At 39.8% G+C, this 20,316-nt stretch overlaps 3 protein-coding genes across 14 annotated transcripts in view; 2 read left to right on the top strand and 1 right to left on the bottom strand.

Annotated features, from left to right (window-relative positions):
* Nucleotides 1–9,891, top strand: part of Su(Tpl) (Suppressor of Triplolethal) — a 29,262-nt gene extending 19,371 nt beyond the window's left edge. The window contains exons 3-9 of the mRNA XM_065477161.1: nt 4,839–4,960; nt 5,022–5,138; nt 5,302–5,541; nt 5,602–5,669; nt 6,098–6,908; nt 7,842–8,013; nt 8,079–9,891. Coding sequence (XP_065333233.1) covers nt 4,839–4,960; nt 5,022–5,138; nt 5,302–5,541; nt 5,602–5,669; nt 6,098–6,908; nt 7,842–8,013; nt 8,079–8,237 — 1,689 coding nt within the window. The 3' untranslated portion in view covers nt 8,238–9,891. The remainder of the gene's footprint in view (nt 1–4,838; nt 4,961–5,021; nt 5,139–5,301; nt 5,542–5,601; nt 5,670–6,097; nt 6,909–7,841; nt 8,014–8,078) is intronic.
* LOC135935697 (uncharacterized) overlaps nt 1–20,316 on the bottom strand; it is a 266,355-nt gene that overhangs the window by 35,088 nt on the left and 210,951 nt on the right. For 2 of the 3 annotated variants that reach the window (XM_065478220.1, XM_065478219.1), the window contains 2 exons: nt 18,993–19,101; nt 17,076–18,754 (listed from right to left, as the gene is read on the bottom strand). In XM_065478220.1, coding sequence (XP_065334292.1) covers nt 19,007–19,101 — 95 coding nt within the window. In that variant the 3' untranslated portion in view covers nt 17,076–18,754; nt 18,993–19,006. Of the gene's footprint in view, nt 1–17,075; nt 18,755–18,992; nt 19,102–20,316 lie in introns of those variants that run through there. The other variant, XR_010574243.1, reaches the window with a different exon arrangement.
* B52 (serine and arginine rich splicing factor B52) lies at nt 11,519–16,854 on the top strand. 10 transcript variants are annotated; one of them, XM_065478029.1, is made up of 9 exons: nt 11,522–11,671; nt 11,923–12,049; nt 12,472–12,542; nt 12,602–12,721; nt 13,431–13,515; nt 14,866–14,939; nt 15,740–15,928; nt 15,991–16,146; nt 16,377–16,854. In XM_065478029.1, the coding sequence occupies exons 2-9, from the start codon at nt 11,924–11,926 to the stop codon at nt 16,606–16,608; spliced, it is 1,053 nt and encodes a 350-aa protein (XP_065334101.1). In that variant the 5' UTR covers nt 11,522–11,671; nt 11,923; the 3' UTR covers nt 16,609–16,854. The 10 variants fall into 10 exon arrangements, with proteins under 10 accessions (XP_065334107.1, XP_065334106.1, XP_065334105.1 ...); XM_065478028.1 differs by having other exon boundaries at nt 13,419–13,515; XM_065478027.1 differs by having other exon boundaries at nt 12,602–12,736.

Here is a 20,316-nt window from a genome sequence, read left to right as displayed (position 1 = left end):
TTATTCGTACTGGCGTGAGACAAAAATATTAATTATTTTGATAAGATTGTAGTCAACGATCCAAAATAGGTTAATGCTGTGCTAAATAATAATTTAGTTTATTTCGAGCAATGAGCAATCCTTTTAGTCTTAGTCACTTACAATAATGGTTTGTTTTTGGATTTGGCTCCGCTTTGCAAATAGCTGCTGAGTGTTACTTAAATTTGCGTGGGAGGAAAATTCCTGGGCGCCCATGACAAATTTAGACGCCGCGGTAAATCACGCGACTATACTTGCGACATGCCTTTTTGCTCTTTATGTATTTTTAGTCGGTTGCGCCCATGCACGGATCAGTAGACATGAGACTACTTTCTGCCGCAGTACTTAACGCTTCCTGTGAAAATGCAACGAAAGCAGCTCTTTGTTCCACACGAACCTTCGAGACTGACTTACATTATGGACTGAAACGGCTCTTTCAAAGGTGCCGGTGGGAGCAAAAAACGCCATGCACTTTTCAAACCAAACAAAATGAAAGTGTTTCGCTGCACGGACTCGACAGCGGCGCGGTTATTACACATTTTTCACTCTCCCAAGACCTTTCATTCAAGGATCAGACGATTCGATCAGGCGTGCTGGATTTTCGCAGCCTTGACAAAAAAATTTGCTCTTATCGTGCACGCACTTCTTCACTTCTTGACGTTATACTCTCTCATTGTATTATTTATGGTGCTGCCAAAATTACGTCACACAGATTCGCGGAAAGTGCAGTCTATTTTTCTTGTCCTCTCTTGATGTCACACCTGGATTTTATCGGTGTTGCATTTAATTTTTTTCATGGCACTGCTTTGGTTATGCCGACTGCATAGTTAATATGATGGAAATTTATCTCTCTCTCTCTTGCTCTCTTAAATAAAAACACGTGTGGTTTTTCCCATGCAATGAAGTATCAAATAAGATAAAGTTTCGTCTTTGAGTTCCTTAATTCTTAATTTACATAGAAGGTTCAAAGAAAAATAAAAGTATTTTTCTGAACTCAATTAAACTGTAATGCTCCTTTCAAACTGTTTTTACGTCATTTACCTGGATATGGAGTCACGGGGCAATTATGAATTGCAAAACGGAATATCTGCTAGTTGCTGTTGTCGTCGTTTTCAGCACAAACAAGTCGGTGAGCCGCATTCCCTTAAGGGCCGGTTCTGTGTGTCTTTCTCGCGCGCACAGATCAGTTGGAATAGGAAGGAAGCAAGACAAGCGGCCCTGCCTTCTGCGCCTTGCCGCGGCTCGAGTGATGACCCTTGGCGCACGACGGCCCTGATCTCGCTCGCAAACAGCAGCCACAAAACCTGCCAGCGAGTGTGCATTGAAAAATTAATAATGGTGTCGGTATAATCACCAAGGTGCTGGTGAACGGTTCCAAATCGTCGACCAGCCTTTGGTGTTCTGAGTAGAGAGGCTCAGGGTCCCTAATTTTTGCATCATATTTTCTTGTTACCTTAATTTCGTTGTAATCGAAGTAATACTGTCAGTATACATGTGACAAGCCTCGATTTTTTAGAATCTGAAGCATCAATATTAATTATTTTAACCAATAATTTACCGCAATTGAGCGCAGTTTACGTAGTTTAGAAAAACCTAAACAACCGGAATCGGTTTTGGCTTTGTTGGTAATCCAAAAGCCCTCATCAAAAGCCAATAAAACAGACAATGGACAACATTTTTGCTCTGATTTAGTTATGTTTTACTAATAGGCTCGTTCACCATTTTGTCGGACGTACAGCGCACTGCCGACCTTTAAATGCAGCCTTGGGCTTTTCCTATCCTTCTATCTTGTGTAAAATACTTTTTGTTTTCCTTATATTGTACCTTGCTGCTTTAAATGAGCTCAAATATGTGACTTTCACTCTCTAAGACCATTTCTGACGAGGAACAATTAAAATCAGTTAAATTTTGTTTCCATTTTTGGAAGCATACCAAAATGGATCAGGTTTTAAGAAATGAATCAGTGCTCTGGTGTGGAAATTACTTGGTGAGATTTTAGCCTGGCGCTTTTGTTTACATATCGCAGTATCGCAGCCCCTAAATGCTGTGAAATATTCAACTTTTGGTGAGATACAAAAAAATAATGATATTTTCCAGCTCAAAATAATAATATTATTATTATTGTTTATTCTCACAGTTAGTCAATACATTCATGTTATGGCAGTCAATAAAATTTATAAAGCATGTGAGAAAAGGCAACACTCCTGGCAAACAGCTTACGAAAACCCTGTCCAGTAGGACAGAGCCGGAGTGGGTCCAGATATGTTGGATCTTTTGTGTTTCCACGCAAATATTCATAAATGCATCCCGAGACTCAAATTAGTCAACGAGGTTTGAGATAAGGTCGCGCGATTGTTACAAAAAAGCTATAACCTCAGACACCTTTTGCCGTTTCATAACGCCCGCCGATCACATTTGACGTTTCCTCGTGAACTCGCGCTACTAATGGCCCGTCGACACAATGAATGTGAATACACCGGCGGCGATCAGACGGCCCAGACGGCGGAATCGACTGATTAGGCGCGAGCGCGCGCCGAAAAAAGCCGCCTCTCTCTTCGCCGTGAAAAAGCATTCAGCAGCGACTTATTATGCAAGCGAATGCACTTTGGTTTGTAAATTAAAATGAGCCGCGCGAGATGTACCGAGAGCAGCACTCGATTTGTAGTGAAATTACATACTGCTAGCATAGGAATACATAGATATATACGGACTGAAAGTGGCCCACTTACACACAGAACACTTTCTCTGCCCTGCACTGCTGTTGCTGCTGCCGTTGATTGTGGAGGAGATCCATATTATACACACACCAACGGCCATACGCAGAGACCAAGTGCCGAGCCGTTCGTTGTTACTATTACGATTATCAAAAAGGCTGTCGAGCAAGTCATCCATATTTAGGGTCTTTCCCGTCCGTCCGCCCGCCCCCCCTCCCGCCCTCCCTGTGTGGAATGGCGAAAAGATCGAGTCGAAAGTAAGAGTTGTTTGGGTTGATCGAGTTGTCTCTCATTATCTGCATTGTTTGATCTGCCAGAGCAATTTATTATTTCAAGTTGACTGCCACTGCTGCTTTCATTTCTTCCAGTGGCGCACTAGCTGCTGCACTTACAATTAATGCTGCTCCTGCGTGGACGCTTTTCCACAAACTGGTCGGTCGCTAATGAAACACGTTGGACGCTGTGATTGCTTCAACGCAAAAGACACTAATTAACGAGTGCAAAGAGGAGCGTGCTTACACGAGATTTGCATTTAAATTATCTTTGGCGTGGTGATTTTGTGCATTATGATCCTTATTGAATAGTTTGTGAAATGCAATCGTTGAAAGTGGTTCTAAGAAATTGTTTGAATTTAAGTGACCTTTTACCTTCTTGGGAAAACTGGTCGACCCTTTAAATTTTTACTGTCTCCTCCCCCCTTGTACACAAGTGAAGACCATATATACATATTTTCCAAATCATCGTTCGCGATGATAACTATGAAACGCTTAAATTAAAAGTAATTTATCAACTTGAAGATAATAGAAATCCCCAACAAAATTATGAAACGCGTCGAAAAATTTGTTGATACCTAATCCTGCCAAAGAGTCACTGATTAATAATAGTATTTTATTTCTAATTCATTCATTTAGATCTCCTGGACGAAACACTGACATTTATTTCGTGGCTTTTATTGAATGTAGTTTCCTCGAGGGATAACAAAAAGCCAAGTTAGGCATTTCCTATTTCCTTTATAATGAAGTTAGAGGTATATGTTTAGAACATAATGATAAGAAATTGGTAAACAGGCTTTTCTACAGAGTGTTTGATTTTTTACGCTACCAGCAATTAAAGTAACAAACTTGATATGCATTCAGGTCGCTGTGTAATCAAAGATTCTCGCTATAACTTAGGATACTTTAAAAAATTCACTTTCCTAGAGACCATAGACCTAAGAATTTTCATAGCTTAGTGTCTCTGACAGCGATTTTGTTTTCATGGTATTAGTAAAAACTTCTAAGACTGCTAATATTTTCCTCCTTATAAGTATGAGTGCATCTTGAATAGAGAATAAAAAATTAATATTACAGCGCATTAATTAAAATTATGGTTTACAATGGTTGAAAAGTGAAACAGTGCTCTGTTTAGATTTCAGTAACAAGGACATGGATGTGAAAAAAATATTAACCTAGAATAATGCTCTTGATTGCAACATTTAGATTCTAAATATGTTTTTATTGCGAATCAGCAGCGGATCAGCAGGGTGACTTTACCCCATACATCCCCACATCCATAAAGAAACGATGAATAAAGAATACATAATTTGGAAACGGAAAAATGAGTCTGTCATATGACAAATTTTTTGTTTGACTGCACTGGAGTTTTCGTTCATTTATTTCTTTTTAACTTTAATTAATTTTTCGAGCAGTATACTGATTCTTTTGCAACTATGGTGCAGAAAGCAATGAAACACACTCAGTATGAAAAAATCCCATGGTCAGTTGACCAACTGTAAAAAAAAATTTGCCACTTTTTCCTCTTATGGAATGATTGCGTGTCGGACTATCAGCCATCAGCCATGATTTTTTGTTTTAACGATAAAAAGCTCCTACTGTGCTATTTATCAGCAGCCATTTCTTAGAGTGTCAAAACCATGTAAAAGTTTATATCTTAAATCAAAAGCTTAGATTATTTCTTTTCATGATGTAAAATCAAATATGTGTGCTATGCGGGAAAGTTCAGGGCGATTTTCAAACACAGAGTTGATTTCAGTTTCTTTGTTCGCATCCAATCCATACCAAACTGAAGCTATTTTCATGTAACTTACGCCGTGTTTTTCTTTTACAGCTTTTGTCATTCCCGTCGGCACAGCCCAATAATGGCCTTACGTTCAAGTTCAGTCTCAACAACGCTGCTGACAGCGAAGGCTCTCAAGGAAGCTTCACATGCGTTCAACAGAATGGAGCCCGGTATGATGCTAATTATGGTATCCATTGGTCAGAAATTTTACTAAACGTTCCTTTAAAACAGTGCGCTGGACGCGGTGGGCATTCTGCAAAGCAAGATGCAAATCCACGCCAAGGAGGATGTCTACGAGGCAACTAGAAAGAACTGGGTCGCGGCTGAGCAGCAGCAGAAGAAGAACTGGTATGTTACACTCCAATTTAGTCTAGTCATCTCGCATTTAAGTTCCGACCTCGTTGAAAAAATGTTGGCATCCTGCAATTAATTGCAACTTACCCAAAACCAACTTTCAGTTATTGTTGAATACACCATTACGATTGTTACTTACATTGCTCTATATTTTCAGTACTCGGGTGATCAAAGTGAACGGCTCTGACATTGGACGCAAAGTGAAAAAAGTGCAAAAACCCAACAACAACATCCCATTAACAATTCAGAGGCGGGAGCCTTCACCGAATCCGCCAATGTACCAAAAAATGCCGTCATCAATGCTCCCTCAACATGGGTTAGTTCCCAATCCATCCATACCACATAGACAAAACGCACCCACTGCAAAAATGAATGCGTACAATAAACGTCCACTCAGGTTGGTGCACTCGGCATAAAACATGAAACGCCTATTGATTGAGTATAATTTTCTTTGCAGAGAACGAGTAATTCACTTGCTTGCGTTGAGGCCATTCAAGAAATTGGAATTAATTAATAGGATTAATGGTGAGTCTATTGATTATGAAATTAATCATGATCGCTGCACTGGTACGTAACCAGCTATAAATACATACCACATCTTTGATAATGGAGTATGTTGAATAAGACCAAATTATATACGCTACTCTGGAATGATAATTTAACCTTTAAGTTAGATTAAACTCTTTTCCGCGTTTTTCTTTACTAGTTTCCTAATTTAGAGTGGTTCCAAATCTAGTTTTGGTGATGACAAAATCCACAGTTAAACCAAAAAGTTACAATATTTACAAGTATGTACTTGTTTCGTGGTTTGCAAGACGTCCAAACTCTGCTGAAACAGCTATAATATTTTCTTTGGTATACCAATAGAAATGAGCCGAGTTAAAAGTGTTTTTCCTTGTCCTTCTATGCTGTTTGGTCCTTGCTTATCTTGTGATGGCTGACTTTTGTTTCAGACGGCGCAAAAATTAGGGATAGGAACTCTCTGAGCACGCTACTTAAGCAAGTGGCTCAACTCCGTGATAACGTCTACCATCTCAACCACAGCCTGTGGAACGATGTGCAGGATGACTGGCCCTTTTACTCTGAACAGGAAAAGCAATTGCTCAAGCGGCAGAAGCCCCAAAACCTGACCCCTCCCGGCAGCGACGGAGGCAGCTCGTCAGGCTCGGGCCAGTCGCCCGCAAGCACGCACCCTGGCAGTCCGCCCTCCATAATCTCATCAGCCGACCTTTCAGCCAAGCGACCTGGTTACTACGACGGAGCCGACGGAATCATTACCAAGAAGCCGCGCATCTCTCACTACCGCAGGCCGCCAGAGGTTCTCAGCACGCCAGCCAGCACTGCGAATCGAGCGCCATCGCCGCTGTCCAGCATGGTCCCGCGCGGCATGGACGTGGTCTCACGCGGCATGGACGCGAATCCTCGTGGCATGGACATGATCTCGCGGGGCATGGACAATAACCCTCGCGGCATGGATGTCGTCTCGCGCGGCATGGATGTTGTCTCGCGCGGCATGGACCTTAACTCACGGGGAATGGATGTGGTGCCTCGCGGCATGGAGATGGACGTGGACAGGCCGAGACGGACGGGCTTTGAGCCTAGAGAGGCGGTCAAGGAGCAGAGGGAAGCCAAGGCGGTTAGTAGAAGCAATTGCCACAGGACCCCGACCAACAACAGCAGCAACGTGGACAGAGACAGCAGCAGCAAGCCAGCAGTTGCGATCAACAAACCTGACACCACTACTGCGAATCCCAGCTACCTCTCGTGAGTCTTTCAAAACATCAATATTGAAAAATTCTTAACGATTCAAATTTGTTGAACGTGTTTAAAATCACATGAATACCTAGCTGGGAACTTCCCAGGGATTTTCCCAATCTGAAATTGCATTGCTACTGTGCGGGTTTTCCAGTTTAGTGTGCTACTAAATTGAATTATCTCGCAAATTGTTATCTGAAATGATCAACTGATGGATTTAAAAAATTCAGAATATGCAGAACAGTTTTTCTCCATTTTTAAACCCTGATGTTAACTTTTGACTACCTTTCCGACAAAACTGCTCCTCGCTCTTCAAGAACTAAATTTTAGGATATAAGATGACCACCCCCAAGGACCAGCTGGCAATAAGGAAGATTGAAATAATGATTCTTTTAATTAAAGAAAATATAATTTTTTCATATATTCATATCTTCTGCACTGCAATAAGGAACAGAATACAAAAAAGGCCGTTCATTGAACCGCGTGGTTGCAAATTTTGACTTGAAATATTTATGGCAGTCATAAAATACATGACTGTAGCACAATTCATCAATTTTAAATTTCCTATATTTGAATTATCAGCTTAACAATCAAATTATACAATGTTAAATGAAACACGCCTTTCCTCCCTCTTTTTAGTCAAATCCAAGAGAAAAATTCAATATTCAATTCTGTTTATTTCTCCATAATAGGTCAAACATTTAAAACATGATAATACAAAAAAACATAGTGTTCATAGTATTTTAAATGAAAGTGGCATAATATGTGAATCCCTGGGATAAAAAGTTGCTAAAACCGCTACAGAACAGATATGCAAAAAACACAAATTTTATGATCAGGGACATGCTTAAAATGTAGGTTTTTATTTTTTACAACTCACTCGTTTTATGCTTTTATATATAATGATCTTGTCTAATCATATTCATTTTCTTCTTCTAACAGGAAATTTACAACGATTCGGACTCTAGAACAGCGAAACCAGTACAAGGCTGCTTTCACTGAACACTATGATGAGTATAAGAGGCTCCATGCTAAGGTGGAGCAGGTTGCTAACAGGTTCAACAGACTACAAGAGCAGCTCAAGAAGGAGAAATGTGACAGCGAAGGACACAAGGTAGCTCCAACCCTTGAGGTGCTAGCTTGCAGTCTTTTTACCGCGTTTTCCTTCTTTTAAAACAGAGTCTGAGAAGTCGGATTTTGAAAGAGTATGAGGAGAACAAGAGCAACTCGGAGTACCAAAATGCCAAGCAACGACTCAATTACCTGCACGAAATGCTGTCTCACGTGAAGCAACTGGTCCTGGATTTCGACAAACAGCAGGTGCAGTCCTACTACTGACACACCGATGCTAAGCTGACCTTGCGATGGACTGGACTGACTCTTCATGATTGCCTTCTTTCTTTTTTTGTAATGAAGAAAACACAAAAAAATCATAAAAATAGTCCAACTACTGATTTAATTATTCCACAAATTAAGTGGGGGTTGTGTAAATTTGTTGGGTTATGGGGAAGTGATTTTAAACTTAAAAACGAAAGCAACAAAAAAAGTTATAAACAATAAAAACCACAAAAATGTGCATAATTCCATAAGTGATCGATGTGCACTGCATATCAAGGCTGTGTGAGTGTGTGCGATAGATTCTCATCAATTAATGTAATTCGGAGAGATGCCTGACAGGACAACTGGCAACTTTTTCACTCACTTTATGGACATTATGTTGTGCGTTCCCTTTTCTTGCTCACGATCCGAGTCTGTTGAGGAAAAGGGCATGTATTGACAAAGACTTGATTTATTCAGTATTCTGACGTTACTAACATTGTTTCCACGATTGAGATTCTGCCACCGGGGTGCACTTTCCAAACACGGAACTACTTCTTTTTTTTACCTTGAAATCATGTATTTTCACAGACATCGATCAGGCAAACTCACTCTTTCTTTTTTGATGCTACAAGGCATGTAATTTGCCACCCTAGATTTAAGGATTTGATGCGTTTTACCAAATCAATTTACCATAGTTAATGGCCCTTGCTTCTTAGTTTTCGTAATCAGGGGTGCTTCTAAAAATCTGAGGTCGGTGAGAGTGGGTCGAAAAAATTAATGATTCAGAGGTGGCACTATCTCAACCAGGCTGACAACAAACTGGAATATTAGCTCTCTCTCCCCCACTTCACGCTATGTACATTGTGTCCTAGATTGATAAACATACTTGTCTTTTGCGAGTTGAGCCTCAGTAGTAGGAGCACAATTGATTTTAACTTGTTAATTTGACTGTTGCCATTTCTGACTCGTGTGTGTATATAGTTTCCGGCGCAGTCCTCGACAAGACTGCGTCAGATCAATGCTCAAAATTGTGCAAACAAAATGACTCTGCTAAGACAGAACGCGATTATGTGTCGATATGAAATTCCAATTGAGCAAATCTGTTTGATTTAAACTCGTTACAAGAGGCTACCAACTTAAGCTTTTTTCTGTTTGCCATACTGGTAACTAAATTAATCAGGAGCCGAGCAGGGTAGGATACACACATACTTAACAATGATCATCTCACAAACTAGCATCACAAATTATTTGAAGCAAGCTGTGTTATTAAATTAATATGAAGCAAATTCCAAATGGTCATGTAGTGGTGTAAGTACTAGGCGACATCATCAGACGTCCCTCTCAGAGGGAAATTACTAACCTACCAGCATTGCAACCTCGTGTTTTGTAAACACGAAAGCAATTTTGACAGTGCGGATTTGTCCTTCTTACTGTGCCAATCCAGTTGTTCTGTCACGTGAAAATGTGAATCTGTTATTTATGCAATGATTACTCTGATGCTGATTTGTTTCTCCAAGATTCATGTTGATTTTGAAACCCAGAGAGGTGATGCAGGCAGCCATACGTAAAACAGTAATAAGCGATGTGAGTTGCCTTGTTTCGTTGTTGCCAGCAGGCTGGGCTGCGATTTTGCAATAAATTCCGGACCCGGCTTGTTATATTATTTAATTAACTGACGTTTTTCATGATATGAACTTGGGACAAACTTTTTGTGTGAATGTTGATTATTATTACATGAGAGTGTGTAATCCTATAATAATATTACACGATGATGCATTACTAAAATTGTCCTATACTTATTACAGCATGCAGCAAAATGAATCAAAAGTATTTTATTTACTTCAACCCTACTTGAAAAATTATTGAAACTTGAGTTTTGTCGCCTACATCCTGACGAGAGTCACTCTCGCGAATAATCTCGATTATCTCGGCGATATGTAGTTGCCTTTGTGTTCTTCAATTAATTCCATCAAATGATAAGATAGCAAATTAAATTTTAGTTAAATTTTCAACTTCAAATTTTAGAAGCAAGTTCAAGGGTATTTTTCAATTTATTTTCTACAGAAAGATTCAGCTCTGCTAGTTTTGGCTATTCATGAGCTTTTCCTGCCCTGTCGGAAGGCTGTGATAATGTGATTAACCTTTCTCCGACGGCGGGGAAGTTAGCTCATACAAATTAGGGCTGCAACCTGTATTAGCTGAACCCTCTCTGTAGGAATATTGGAAAATTAAAACTCAATGCCCACTATACTGCACCGAGGAAGCTGCTTCTAATTTCAACTTGAAAATTATGAAAACCTTGAGTGCTTCTATGCCTTTATATATCAAAAAGGCTTATATTATAGATTTTCATAATTATAAAGACATTTCAAGGTGTCAATCTTCTATTATAGTTGCTGAGTCCATAGTCCAATAATGCGACTATGTATATATAGACGGATATAAAGAAGTTTTAGTAAAATTTATAAATGAAAAAAATGAAATCACGGTTTGTTTTGATAATTTCACATTCATAATTTTCAAGTCTGTTACATGACCATATTATATATAGCACGGTAATTTTTACAATCGTGTTTTATGTGTTTAATATTATATACTTCACTTTTATTGCTGTTGCAATTGGTTCTTTAATATATAATTATTGTGATCTTACTGAGATCTCCGAGTTTCAAGGGAAATACCCACAATCGCAATAAAAAAAATATACATATAAAAACTTGGTTATTATATACACTTAAACATTAAATAAGATATCTTTTTACTTGATGGAAGACTTGCATTATTAATCAAAGACCCGCAATTGCTATTCTTACGCTTCAATTAATCCAATTATTAATTAAATATGTAATTGCTGTACAGGTCTTATTAATAAATTAAAATTTATTTTTTAGAAACCAAAATCATAAACTTAAAATTAAACTTGGTACTGTTTTTCTTTGTCAAATATGTAATATTGATGAATTAAGTCATGTTTGTTGAATATTTAACTGGATTTTACGGATTTATGCTATTTTACTGTATTTTGTGTGTGTAAATATATGGGGGGCTCACACTTTCCGCTCACTCACACTTCTCGCTCTGATGGGAAGATTCAATGTTAATCCCTATCCTAGCGAGAAGTGTGAGTTGGGCGAAAATGGTGAGTCTGCCATAACGTATACATAAAGTGTAAAAAGACTATAAAAAGACTAAAAAACAGCAGAGTTCCGCCTTTTAGTTCAAAAATATGAGAACAAGGTTCGTAAGTAGATACTACGCAAGTCAAATTGGATTACATCGCCAGCCAACAGCGCCATCCCCACCCGTGTCTTCTTCAGTTTCCGCTTCCTTCAAAATCGGAGCCGAAGCGAGTCGTCAGCCATATTGTGGAACTGTTAGTGTTTGTTGTCGGTAGCGTGGTCCTAGAATTTGAGCTAAAACCTAGGGAGTTCTCCGCAAATACATTTATACAGGTAAGAATTCGATTCAGCTAATTAATCCTATCAAATTCTTATAAAAAGCAATCACGCAAACGCTAATTCTAATGCCGAACGGACCTTTCAACAACCGGCGAATGAGCGACGCAAAACAGGCCTCCGTTATCTGAATGATTGCGCGTCATTGTGCTTGTCCACGGTCACCCCTTCGCGTGCCCTCGACTTCATTTTCGACCTTATCAAGTTATTTGCGTTCTTTAGAAACAAAAGATATTGTTTTCTTGCAGGATGGTTGGCACGAGAGTGTACATCGGTGGGCTGCCTTATGGCGCCCGCGAAAAGGACCTCGAGAGGTTCTTCAAGGGCTACGGCCGCATCAGAGACGTACTTCTGAAGAACGGCTACGGCTTTGTTGTAAGTTAACCATTCATTACGTAGGCATTGGCTAAATTAGTGCCGATAAACGAATTGAAGCAATTCCAGGCAGGTTATATTTTTCCGCGTGTGCTGTTATCGATTTTGCCGCCAATTGTACTTATTCTGGAGGAAGCCATTTTAATCCACTTAGTATTCGACTGATTGGATATAAATATGAAATAACATTATTTTTCTTATTTCTTATTGATTTTGTTAACGATTTTTCTCAAGAGTTGGTAAATATGTGTTTATGAAATAACACCACTCAGGTTGTTTTTAATTTCCTGTGTTTATTATGAAGTCGTGTTTTCTCCTTTATTTCAAAGTCATTATCAAAAAATATTTTTAAATAGGAAATTCAGTCAATTTTGTATTCAAAGTAAGACTAAAATGATTAACTTAATTCATTTGTTGCACAGGAATTTGAAGATTACAGAGACGCAGATGACGCAGTCTATGAGCTAAATGGCAAAGAACTACTTGGTGAAAGGTGGCTAATCATTTGCCCACAAATCGGGCACTATTTTTTACAAATTATTCTCGTTGCAGGGTTTCGGTAGAGCAAGCTCGAGGTTCGGCTCGGGAACGTGACAGCTATCGCTCAGGAGGTGGTGGTGGAGGAGGAGGAGGTGGTGGAGGGAGATCGTCAAACTTCTCTTCTCGTTCGAGGTATGGGAATGAGCGGTAAGTCCCCCGATCCGTGGAGTGGTCTATACAAAACGAAATCCGGCTTCAACTGCCGGTGCTTTTTACATTTTGATTTAGAGCACATCTTGTTTTTTAAATGACACTCGCCTCACCCTCGCACAGTTTTACTTTGCCCAAGCTGCTGCATGAGTGACATCGGTTTGCTTCTTAGATGCTAGCGCTGTGAATATCCTGGTTTTCTGCAACCTGCAACATCCAATGCTGTAGTTGCCAAATTCAGTTTATCTACTCAAACCTCAAATTCTGCAATAGCAAGCTTTGTAGGGTATTGTTTTTCTGTTTACTTAATTTGATTTGATTTGATTATGAACCTGATAAATATTTTTACTATTGATACCATTGAGATAATTCAAGAAGTTAAATAACAAATTAAATACATCCTATTGAACTTGCCCAATTTGGAATCGTGCAAAGTAATGCGGTATATTGTTATACTGGTAACAGAAAGTTAGGTATCAATATTTATTATTATGTATTGGCAAGCATAAGCAAAATTTTCTCTTGCGTGGAATGTGAATTGAAAAATCGCACTGTAAGATATGCACAGCGTAGCACCAGTGTCTGCACTATTTGATAAGAATTTCGCTTAGAAAAAGACCACTCCACCCTCCCATGAAACACTTTTGTTTCTTTCAAAAGAGTAAAATACACGTTTTAGTCGCTGGGGCAGATCCGGCGTTGAGCGATACGGTCCTCCTACCAGGACTGAGTTCCGACTGATCGTCGAGAATTTATCTTCGAGAGTCAGCTGGCAGGTAACTATCACTTTTCATGTTTCGCATGCCACCGCTGGCAAGGTGAGACTTGACAGAACAGCATTTTTGCTCGAACCTAATTGTTCTGCTCTCGATCAAGTAAAATTGTCTCAAGTTTAAAACTGAGAAAATGCTGTTCTCGAAATTGCTTCTAAATATAGGGCTGTGTGGAATTATTTTAAGGAGGTAATAATCCCCTCTGTGGTGGACCATTGTGGAGGCTCAGGACCCACATAATTGCGCGAGACAGACAGACGGACAGGCCTGTGTGACCGTTGTCGAGCAGATTTTGGGAGGACAGACACATCCCCTCGGTGCCATAGACTGAGAGCAAATGCTGGCGGCCGAAGAGAGCCGGATGAAGAGCCAAGCTCACTTTGCTTTTTTGGGGCTGCACCTGGGGGGTCTTTCTGGGGTTTTGGTGGGGTATCTAGGTCCGCGGGTGGCCTGCAGCCTATGAGGCGGTGAGTCGCGGGTGTGTGTGCCGGTCCGATCGATGCCCTTGTATTTCAAGGCCTTGTCATCCCACCTTCAGACTAGTAAGGGTAGCGCGCGAGTTGATGGCCTCTGCCAATGGTCCTAAGAATGTGCCCCTAAACACTCGGCAAAGGTAACTTCGATGTTAGAGGCTTTACTTAATAATTGGTAGTTAAAACAGTCAAAATATAAAGAGAAAATCATTATCTATCAAGCTATGTTTTATATTTATACATTCATACAGCTTTGGATTGGGTGATGTAATGTGTCTCGAGTGTCCGCCTCGCGTCCCCTTGCACTTTTTTTGTCTTTTTATTTGCTTTCTGTGAGTGCGGTTTGATCTCTCTCGTTGCCTGGGTCGCTTGGTTTGGAACAGAAGACGTGAGGCGGCGGCTGCTGCTGCTCTTGTATGCTGACGCAGATTAGGAAGAGGAGGAGGCGGGCGGGCGCGCGGATCGGAACGAATTACGGCTGGCTGCGTTGGACTCTCTCGATGATGCCTTTATTTTTAATTTTAATACGTTTCCGTCAGTGCGAGGGGTGCAAAGAGGCACAAATTTTGGCTTTCATGGCAAACGAGTTCAAATCTAAACGCAAGCTCGTTACATAGCCCAATCCTGTTCTATGACAATGTCATACTCAATGCCTCTTTTTTAATTTTTTTGGTTACAGATTCATATCTTATTAAAATGATCCTCTCTCACAGTTGGTTTGGCTTTCATAATTTTATATGAATACATTAACCCCCCAATTGAACTTATTCACTCGGGAGGCATAAAGATCTTGATGAGATTAATAAGTCCTCCTATCTCTTGCATGCTTGCTCTAACCATTTGTTGAGAATGCACTCTTACACTGAACTTGTTTTGCCAGGACTTGAAAGACTACATGCGTCAAGCTGGTGAGGTGACCTATGCTGATGCCCACAAACAGAGACGCAATGAAGGGTGAGTTGCAATTCAAAGTTTTGCTAATTCTAACTTATCAAACAAAAAAACTAGTCAAATTATTTGAATTTAAATGTATATCCAAGATTGATAATTAGAATCAATACATACATGACTATTTCACTCTGCACTCTTTATCTCATTTATCATTTTTAAGGACTTGAGGGATGCTATTTGTTTTAGTCTGAAGATATTATTTGAACTTCCTCTTTCCAAGGATAGTTATTATGAAATGCTGAAGGCTGGGTGGAATTTTTTGCTAATTTTGTTTCTAATGAGGGGTGCGTTTTAAAAACCCTGTCCTGGGCCTCCTTTCTTGTCCGGCCATTCTTGATATTCTTAGGATTTGAAAATTAAGAGCTGATATTTAGGGTTAATCGTTTTTTAATGTGATTTCCTGACGTAATGTGTATAATAGCAGGCTTAAAACTCTCTTCACGGTGACTCAATATCCATAAACTACACGACTATTAAATTTAATCCTCATGGGGCATAATAAGCTTGTACAATTTACAAACAAGCTACACAGTTCACCAAAAAGCCGGCCGGATAAGATTGTGTTATTAAATAGGCGAGAGGGCTATGACGTCACACCCATCTGGCCAGCCAACCAACTTATTCCAGGAAAGAGTTCTGTACGCATCCGAAATTACTAAAAGTTAAAAGAATCCTTAAGAGTTTCCTTATCAGTAGATAATTGAGATAGAATGGCTTCGAGTAGAAAAGTTGATTTCGCGCAGCTCCATAATATATTCATAAATCACTTAAATGTGACGATTGACTGATTTTTGTCAATGCAGTGTTGTCGAGTTTGCCACGTACCAGGATATGCGCAATGCTCTGGACAAACTGGACGACACTGACCTGAATGGCCGCCGCATCCGGTTGATCGAAGACACGCGTCGCAAGAGCCGCCGCTCTCGCTCGTCCTCATCAAGGTCCCGCTCCCGTTCCAGGTCGCGCGGACGTCGCTCTAGGTCCCGCTCCAGGTAAATTGATAGCAACTTGCCGTTGTCGGACGCTGGCTAACTGCTTTAAAACATTGTCCTAGGGGGCGTTCCTCCCGTTCCAAATCCAGGTCTAAGTCCAGATCCAAGTCTCGCGAACGTGATCGCTCCCGCAGCAAGTCCAGGTCTCGTTCCCGCAGTGCTGGAAAGAAAACAAGCAGCCGCCGCCGCTCTAAGTCTCCCCGCGACAAGTCGCCCAAGTGAGTAGCGCTAATATTTATATTACTTTTTTGTGCTTCTGTTCTCACTAGTACACTTATTTTTGAAATCGTTCAATTCTTATCTAGCTTACGAGAATTGTTGTGCAAATTGTGTAGCAGCCAACAAATATTTACTAGTTTTGCCTAGTTTTTTTTTTCAATTTTGGCTAAAGAAATTTCAACGCTGCTCATCCTTCCCATATTTTATAAAATTAAATTTACTATTTCAGGAGAGATTCTCGCTCACGTTCCAAATCTCGCTCCCGATCAGCTGACAGAAAGGACAAGGACACTGAAAATGATAAGGGATCTTCCCCTGGAGCCAACCACAGCAATGGCGACGATGGTGGTCGCCGCTCTGCCTCTCCAGAAGCCAAGGAAAACAGCGTGTCTCCGCCAGGAGGACGCAGCGATGATGAGTCAGATGACGGTCGCAAGGATGGCAGTGGTGACGACGATTAAACTACACAGCACCCGATTGACCTGAGTTACAATTCATTCACGCATTTCTTTTAATATACCATTAAGTTGTCATGTCACACCTAGGAAATTAGTGTGTTAGCCAAGAAGTGGAAAAGTTGTCATTTGTCAGACAAAAGTAAAGTTCTCATTCAAGGTCCTGATCGGAATTGATGGATTCTGGACCAACCCATCATTGATGTACTGTGTATCTGGTATAATAAATTGCAACATCATCTTAAACTACAACTTTGTGATACTTTAATCTCTCCCTCTAAGAAGTTAATTAACAAGAAGGTTGAAATTATTTCCATCCAATTAGTAGCCAGTCCTCGTCAGTTTAAATGAAAGTCTATTGAATTTTTAGTTTTCAGTTTCTTAAGGTACTTGACTTAAGATTTCAACTGGTCGCAACTTAAATAGCTACTGCAGTGAACGTGTTGGGAAAGAAATAGAAGTAAAACAACTAGTTCAATTCTCGTAAGATTTTTACCACATTATTTCAGATAGATACAAAACTTCACAATATCTCTGGATGTGTCCTGATGTATGAAATTTCGTTGTTGAAATGAATTCAAACACTTAAAATGAAGCAATTTTAGATATTTCGAATTGTTTTTAGTACAACATAAAATATCAATTACAAACGGCAAATTGATGAAATTGATCAACATTTAAATTGCGTGAAGAGTCTCAACGGCAAAAAGCAACATGGAATGTCTTTATCACCAACAGTTTTCACATTTATGTATTTCAATAATTATAAATTGGTTAACTGTGGGCTCAATTAAATGGTCACCTATGTAATACGTTGTGAAATATTTCTTGCAAAAGGTTGAAACAGTGGTACGTTGGGTGTGTGTCGTGAGTGTGATGGTTGCTGTGATTTCAGGATGAATTATTCACTGACTCGGCTATTTCTCGATTTTTTTTCTCTTTTTTGCTCACTATAAGGATTCTGCTGATTTGTGGTCTAATAATTAATTAGCACACTGTGCTCTTAAATTCTGTAGCGAGTTAATCATAAGTAGGGAATGGTGTAACCCACGATGTTTGTTGGTTTCGGTTTTTTTTATAAATAGAGCTATGTACATTAATTAAAATATCATAATTCTGGTAAACAGTCATCGATAATAATCATAATAATGAAGTTTTCAAAGTGTACAATCCCACTATATCACGATCAAATTTGACTTTAGCAACCCCCCTCTCTTTAGATATAAGAAATTATTTTCTTCCCCTGATTTTTTTCCAGCTGAATAGGTTTATTTCACACTCAGAAGATTCAAATTCGAAAAAACGTCACCGCCCCTATATTTGCTTCACAGCGTTTCTCTCTCGCGTCTGCACTCAACATTTTTTCCTATGTACAAGGTCCATCACAAAATATCGCCACACTCCTGAGAAAGGACAAAAAAGCTAGTATATATATGTAATTTTCGGTTCGAAACGAGAACTGGAAGCAACAAAACATATAACAAATCAGCGCAAGTTTCTCCTCTGGTCCTTTGGTATCAGGTTTTGAAGAAGCTCTTCTTAACAACTACACGAGGTCTCGAAAAGAAAGTTAGCAGCTCGAAATTCAGTGACAGCACTCTCTTCCCCTTAAACATTATCATAGATTCGCCGTTTTACTTTTTTTTTAACAATACATAATATTCGTCTCATGAAATATGAACACTGATTTTTCTCGATTCTCACTCTTTGCTCTTATATTCTTGCGTCGCTCCACATATTCAAAGACAAAAAAGACAGTTACCCTGCTTTGAAAATTTATCCGAGTATTTTCACTGTGTCCGCGTCTCTTCTCACATTCAGCTTTACGAATTCTGATACAATGTATATATATCTCATTTTTCCTGACAAACACTGCGAACTTTGCACTTAGTCGTCGGTCGGCCGCCTTTGTGTGTGTGTGTGAGTGTGTTGCAGAGGTGTTTCGCTAAATAATTGCGCTCGTCTCGGTGGTGGCTGCTCGCTTGTCCAATTTACATTTTAGGAAAGGCCCCTGACTTCATAATGCTGACTACGGTAGAATCTCGCAGAGTTAATGGATGCTGTGCTCTCGCTCTCGCTCGCTCTCTGTCGTTCTCTCTTTCGCTCTCTCTCTCTCTCTCCCATTCATTTTTGCGCGTTCAGCAGCAATTTTCTGCAACAAATTCGGGTTATTAGACGGCTGCCACATTGCTGGCTGGCGCGATTAAATTCCGCAAACACTGGATGTAATATGCGGAATTGATTCCAATAGGCGCGCGTGCTATCAACTGAGCGCCGAGGGCGCGATTTGCTTGGCTTGCAACAAATTCTGTCCGCTTATCTCACTGATAGCAGGCCGGAAGAGGCGAACTTTCTGTGCGGGGCTGAATTTGGGGAAATTTTCAGTTTACCTAATTGAATCCGTTCAGCACCAGCGGCTGGACACTATGGCGGTGCTCACGGCGCTTAACATTGCGACGCTAGCTGACGACACTCTGCTCAGGCTTCTGGACCCACTCTCTGAAACAAAATTTAAGAGGCAACCGATTCAGAGCAAATTCATATATATTGCAATACAGTTTAGTGTGTTATTTAGGGAGCGTTTGCAGGTGATGGCAGGGAGCAATAAATAATGTGGAATAATAAGAGGTTCTTATGCGTGTATATATATATATCGTATATTTAATATGTTCTAGATTATAGTCATTTGCTGCACTTTCCTTATTCCTTGTCAGTATCAAAATCCGAGTCTTAACCGCAATAATTTAAAAAATTGTGTTGATTTATCTTTTTGATCGACAAATAAAAGCTATTTTACCAGCATTGTTATCATTAGAGAAAATGAATCGCAAGAAATAATTGAAAATCTTTTATTATTTTTGTGAATAGGATGAAAGAGAGCGAAAAATAATAACGGGAATGAGCGAAAATTTAGATCTTTTTTGTAAAGGGTGAACTGGGTTGTAAAACTTGTGAAAAAGCTATTGATTATAATTTTTAAGAGCTGTTAATGTTTACGGGAACATCTTTTGAGGATGAATAATTTACTTCAAACTTTTTATACCGTACGATAAATGCCAAATCGTCTTTAAAACAATATAAATATTCGTAAGAACCACACACTTTCCTCATTTTACAAAAAACAATCTCTCGACAGCAATATTAACTTTTTGTTCTAAAATATTTCATACAGGGTTCCAACAAAATCAAAGTATTTTTCACTTTGGGAAAAAGGTTTCAACCTCTATTATGCTATAAAATCAATTCGTCATCAATTAAAAAAAAACACCGCCTCTCTTGATTTATTGCAAATATTTTGCGGCAAAACAGGAAAAATAATCATTTATGCTCGTTTTACTATATGAAGCTCTTGTACGATGCTCCAATATTCCACTCATCCCTCTTTATTATTAAAAAATAGCAAACAAATCGAGGCCAACGCCTAACACTCGTGCGGGGGATTGATTTGACTCTTAAAATAATCTCTCGTTGTTCAGACTTCTCGGTGGTGGCTCGAGGGCTGCTAGCTTTCCGTTCCGACGATGCTCAACTAACAACAGTCGCGGTCGCAGCGAGTACCATACTGCTGCTCACTCCGCGAGCTTGCGGAGGCTTGATTTGCTCGGCTCGTGCGAAGCGCAGCGGCACTAAATCGGCGAGATGAGAAATTGGAGGTTGGCCGACGGGCGAACCTCTCCGGCCCATCACATAATATAATATTCAAAATGGACCGGC

The sequence above is a fragment of the Cloeon dipterum genome, chromosome 2 (assembly GCF_949628265.1).
Source record: "Cloeon dipterum chromosome 2, ieCloDipt1.1, whole genome shotgun sequence".
NCBI lineage: Eukaryota > Metazoa > Arthropoda > Insecta > Ephemeroptera > Baetidae > Cloeon > Cloeon dipterum.
The sequence above is the reverse complement of the archived record's forward strand: the minus strand, read 5'-3'. Positions and strand labels throughout refer to the sequence as shown.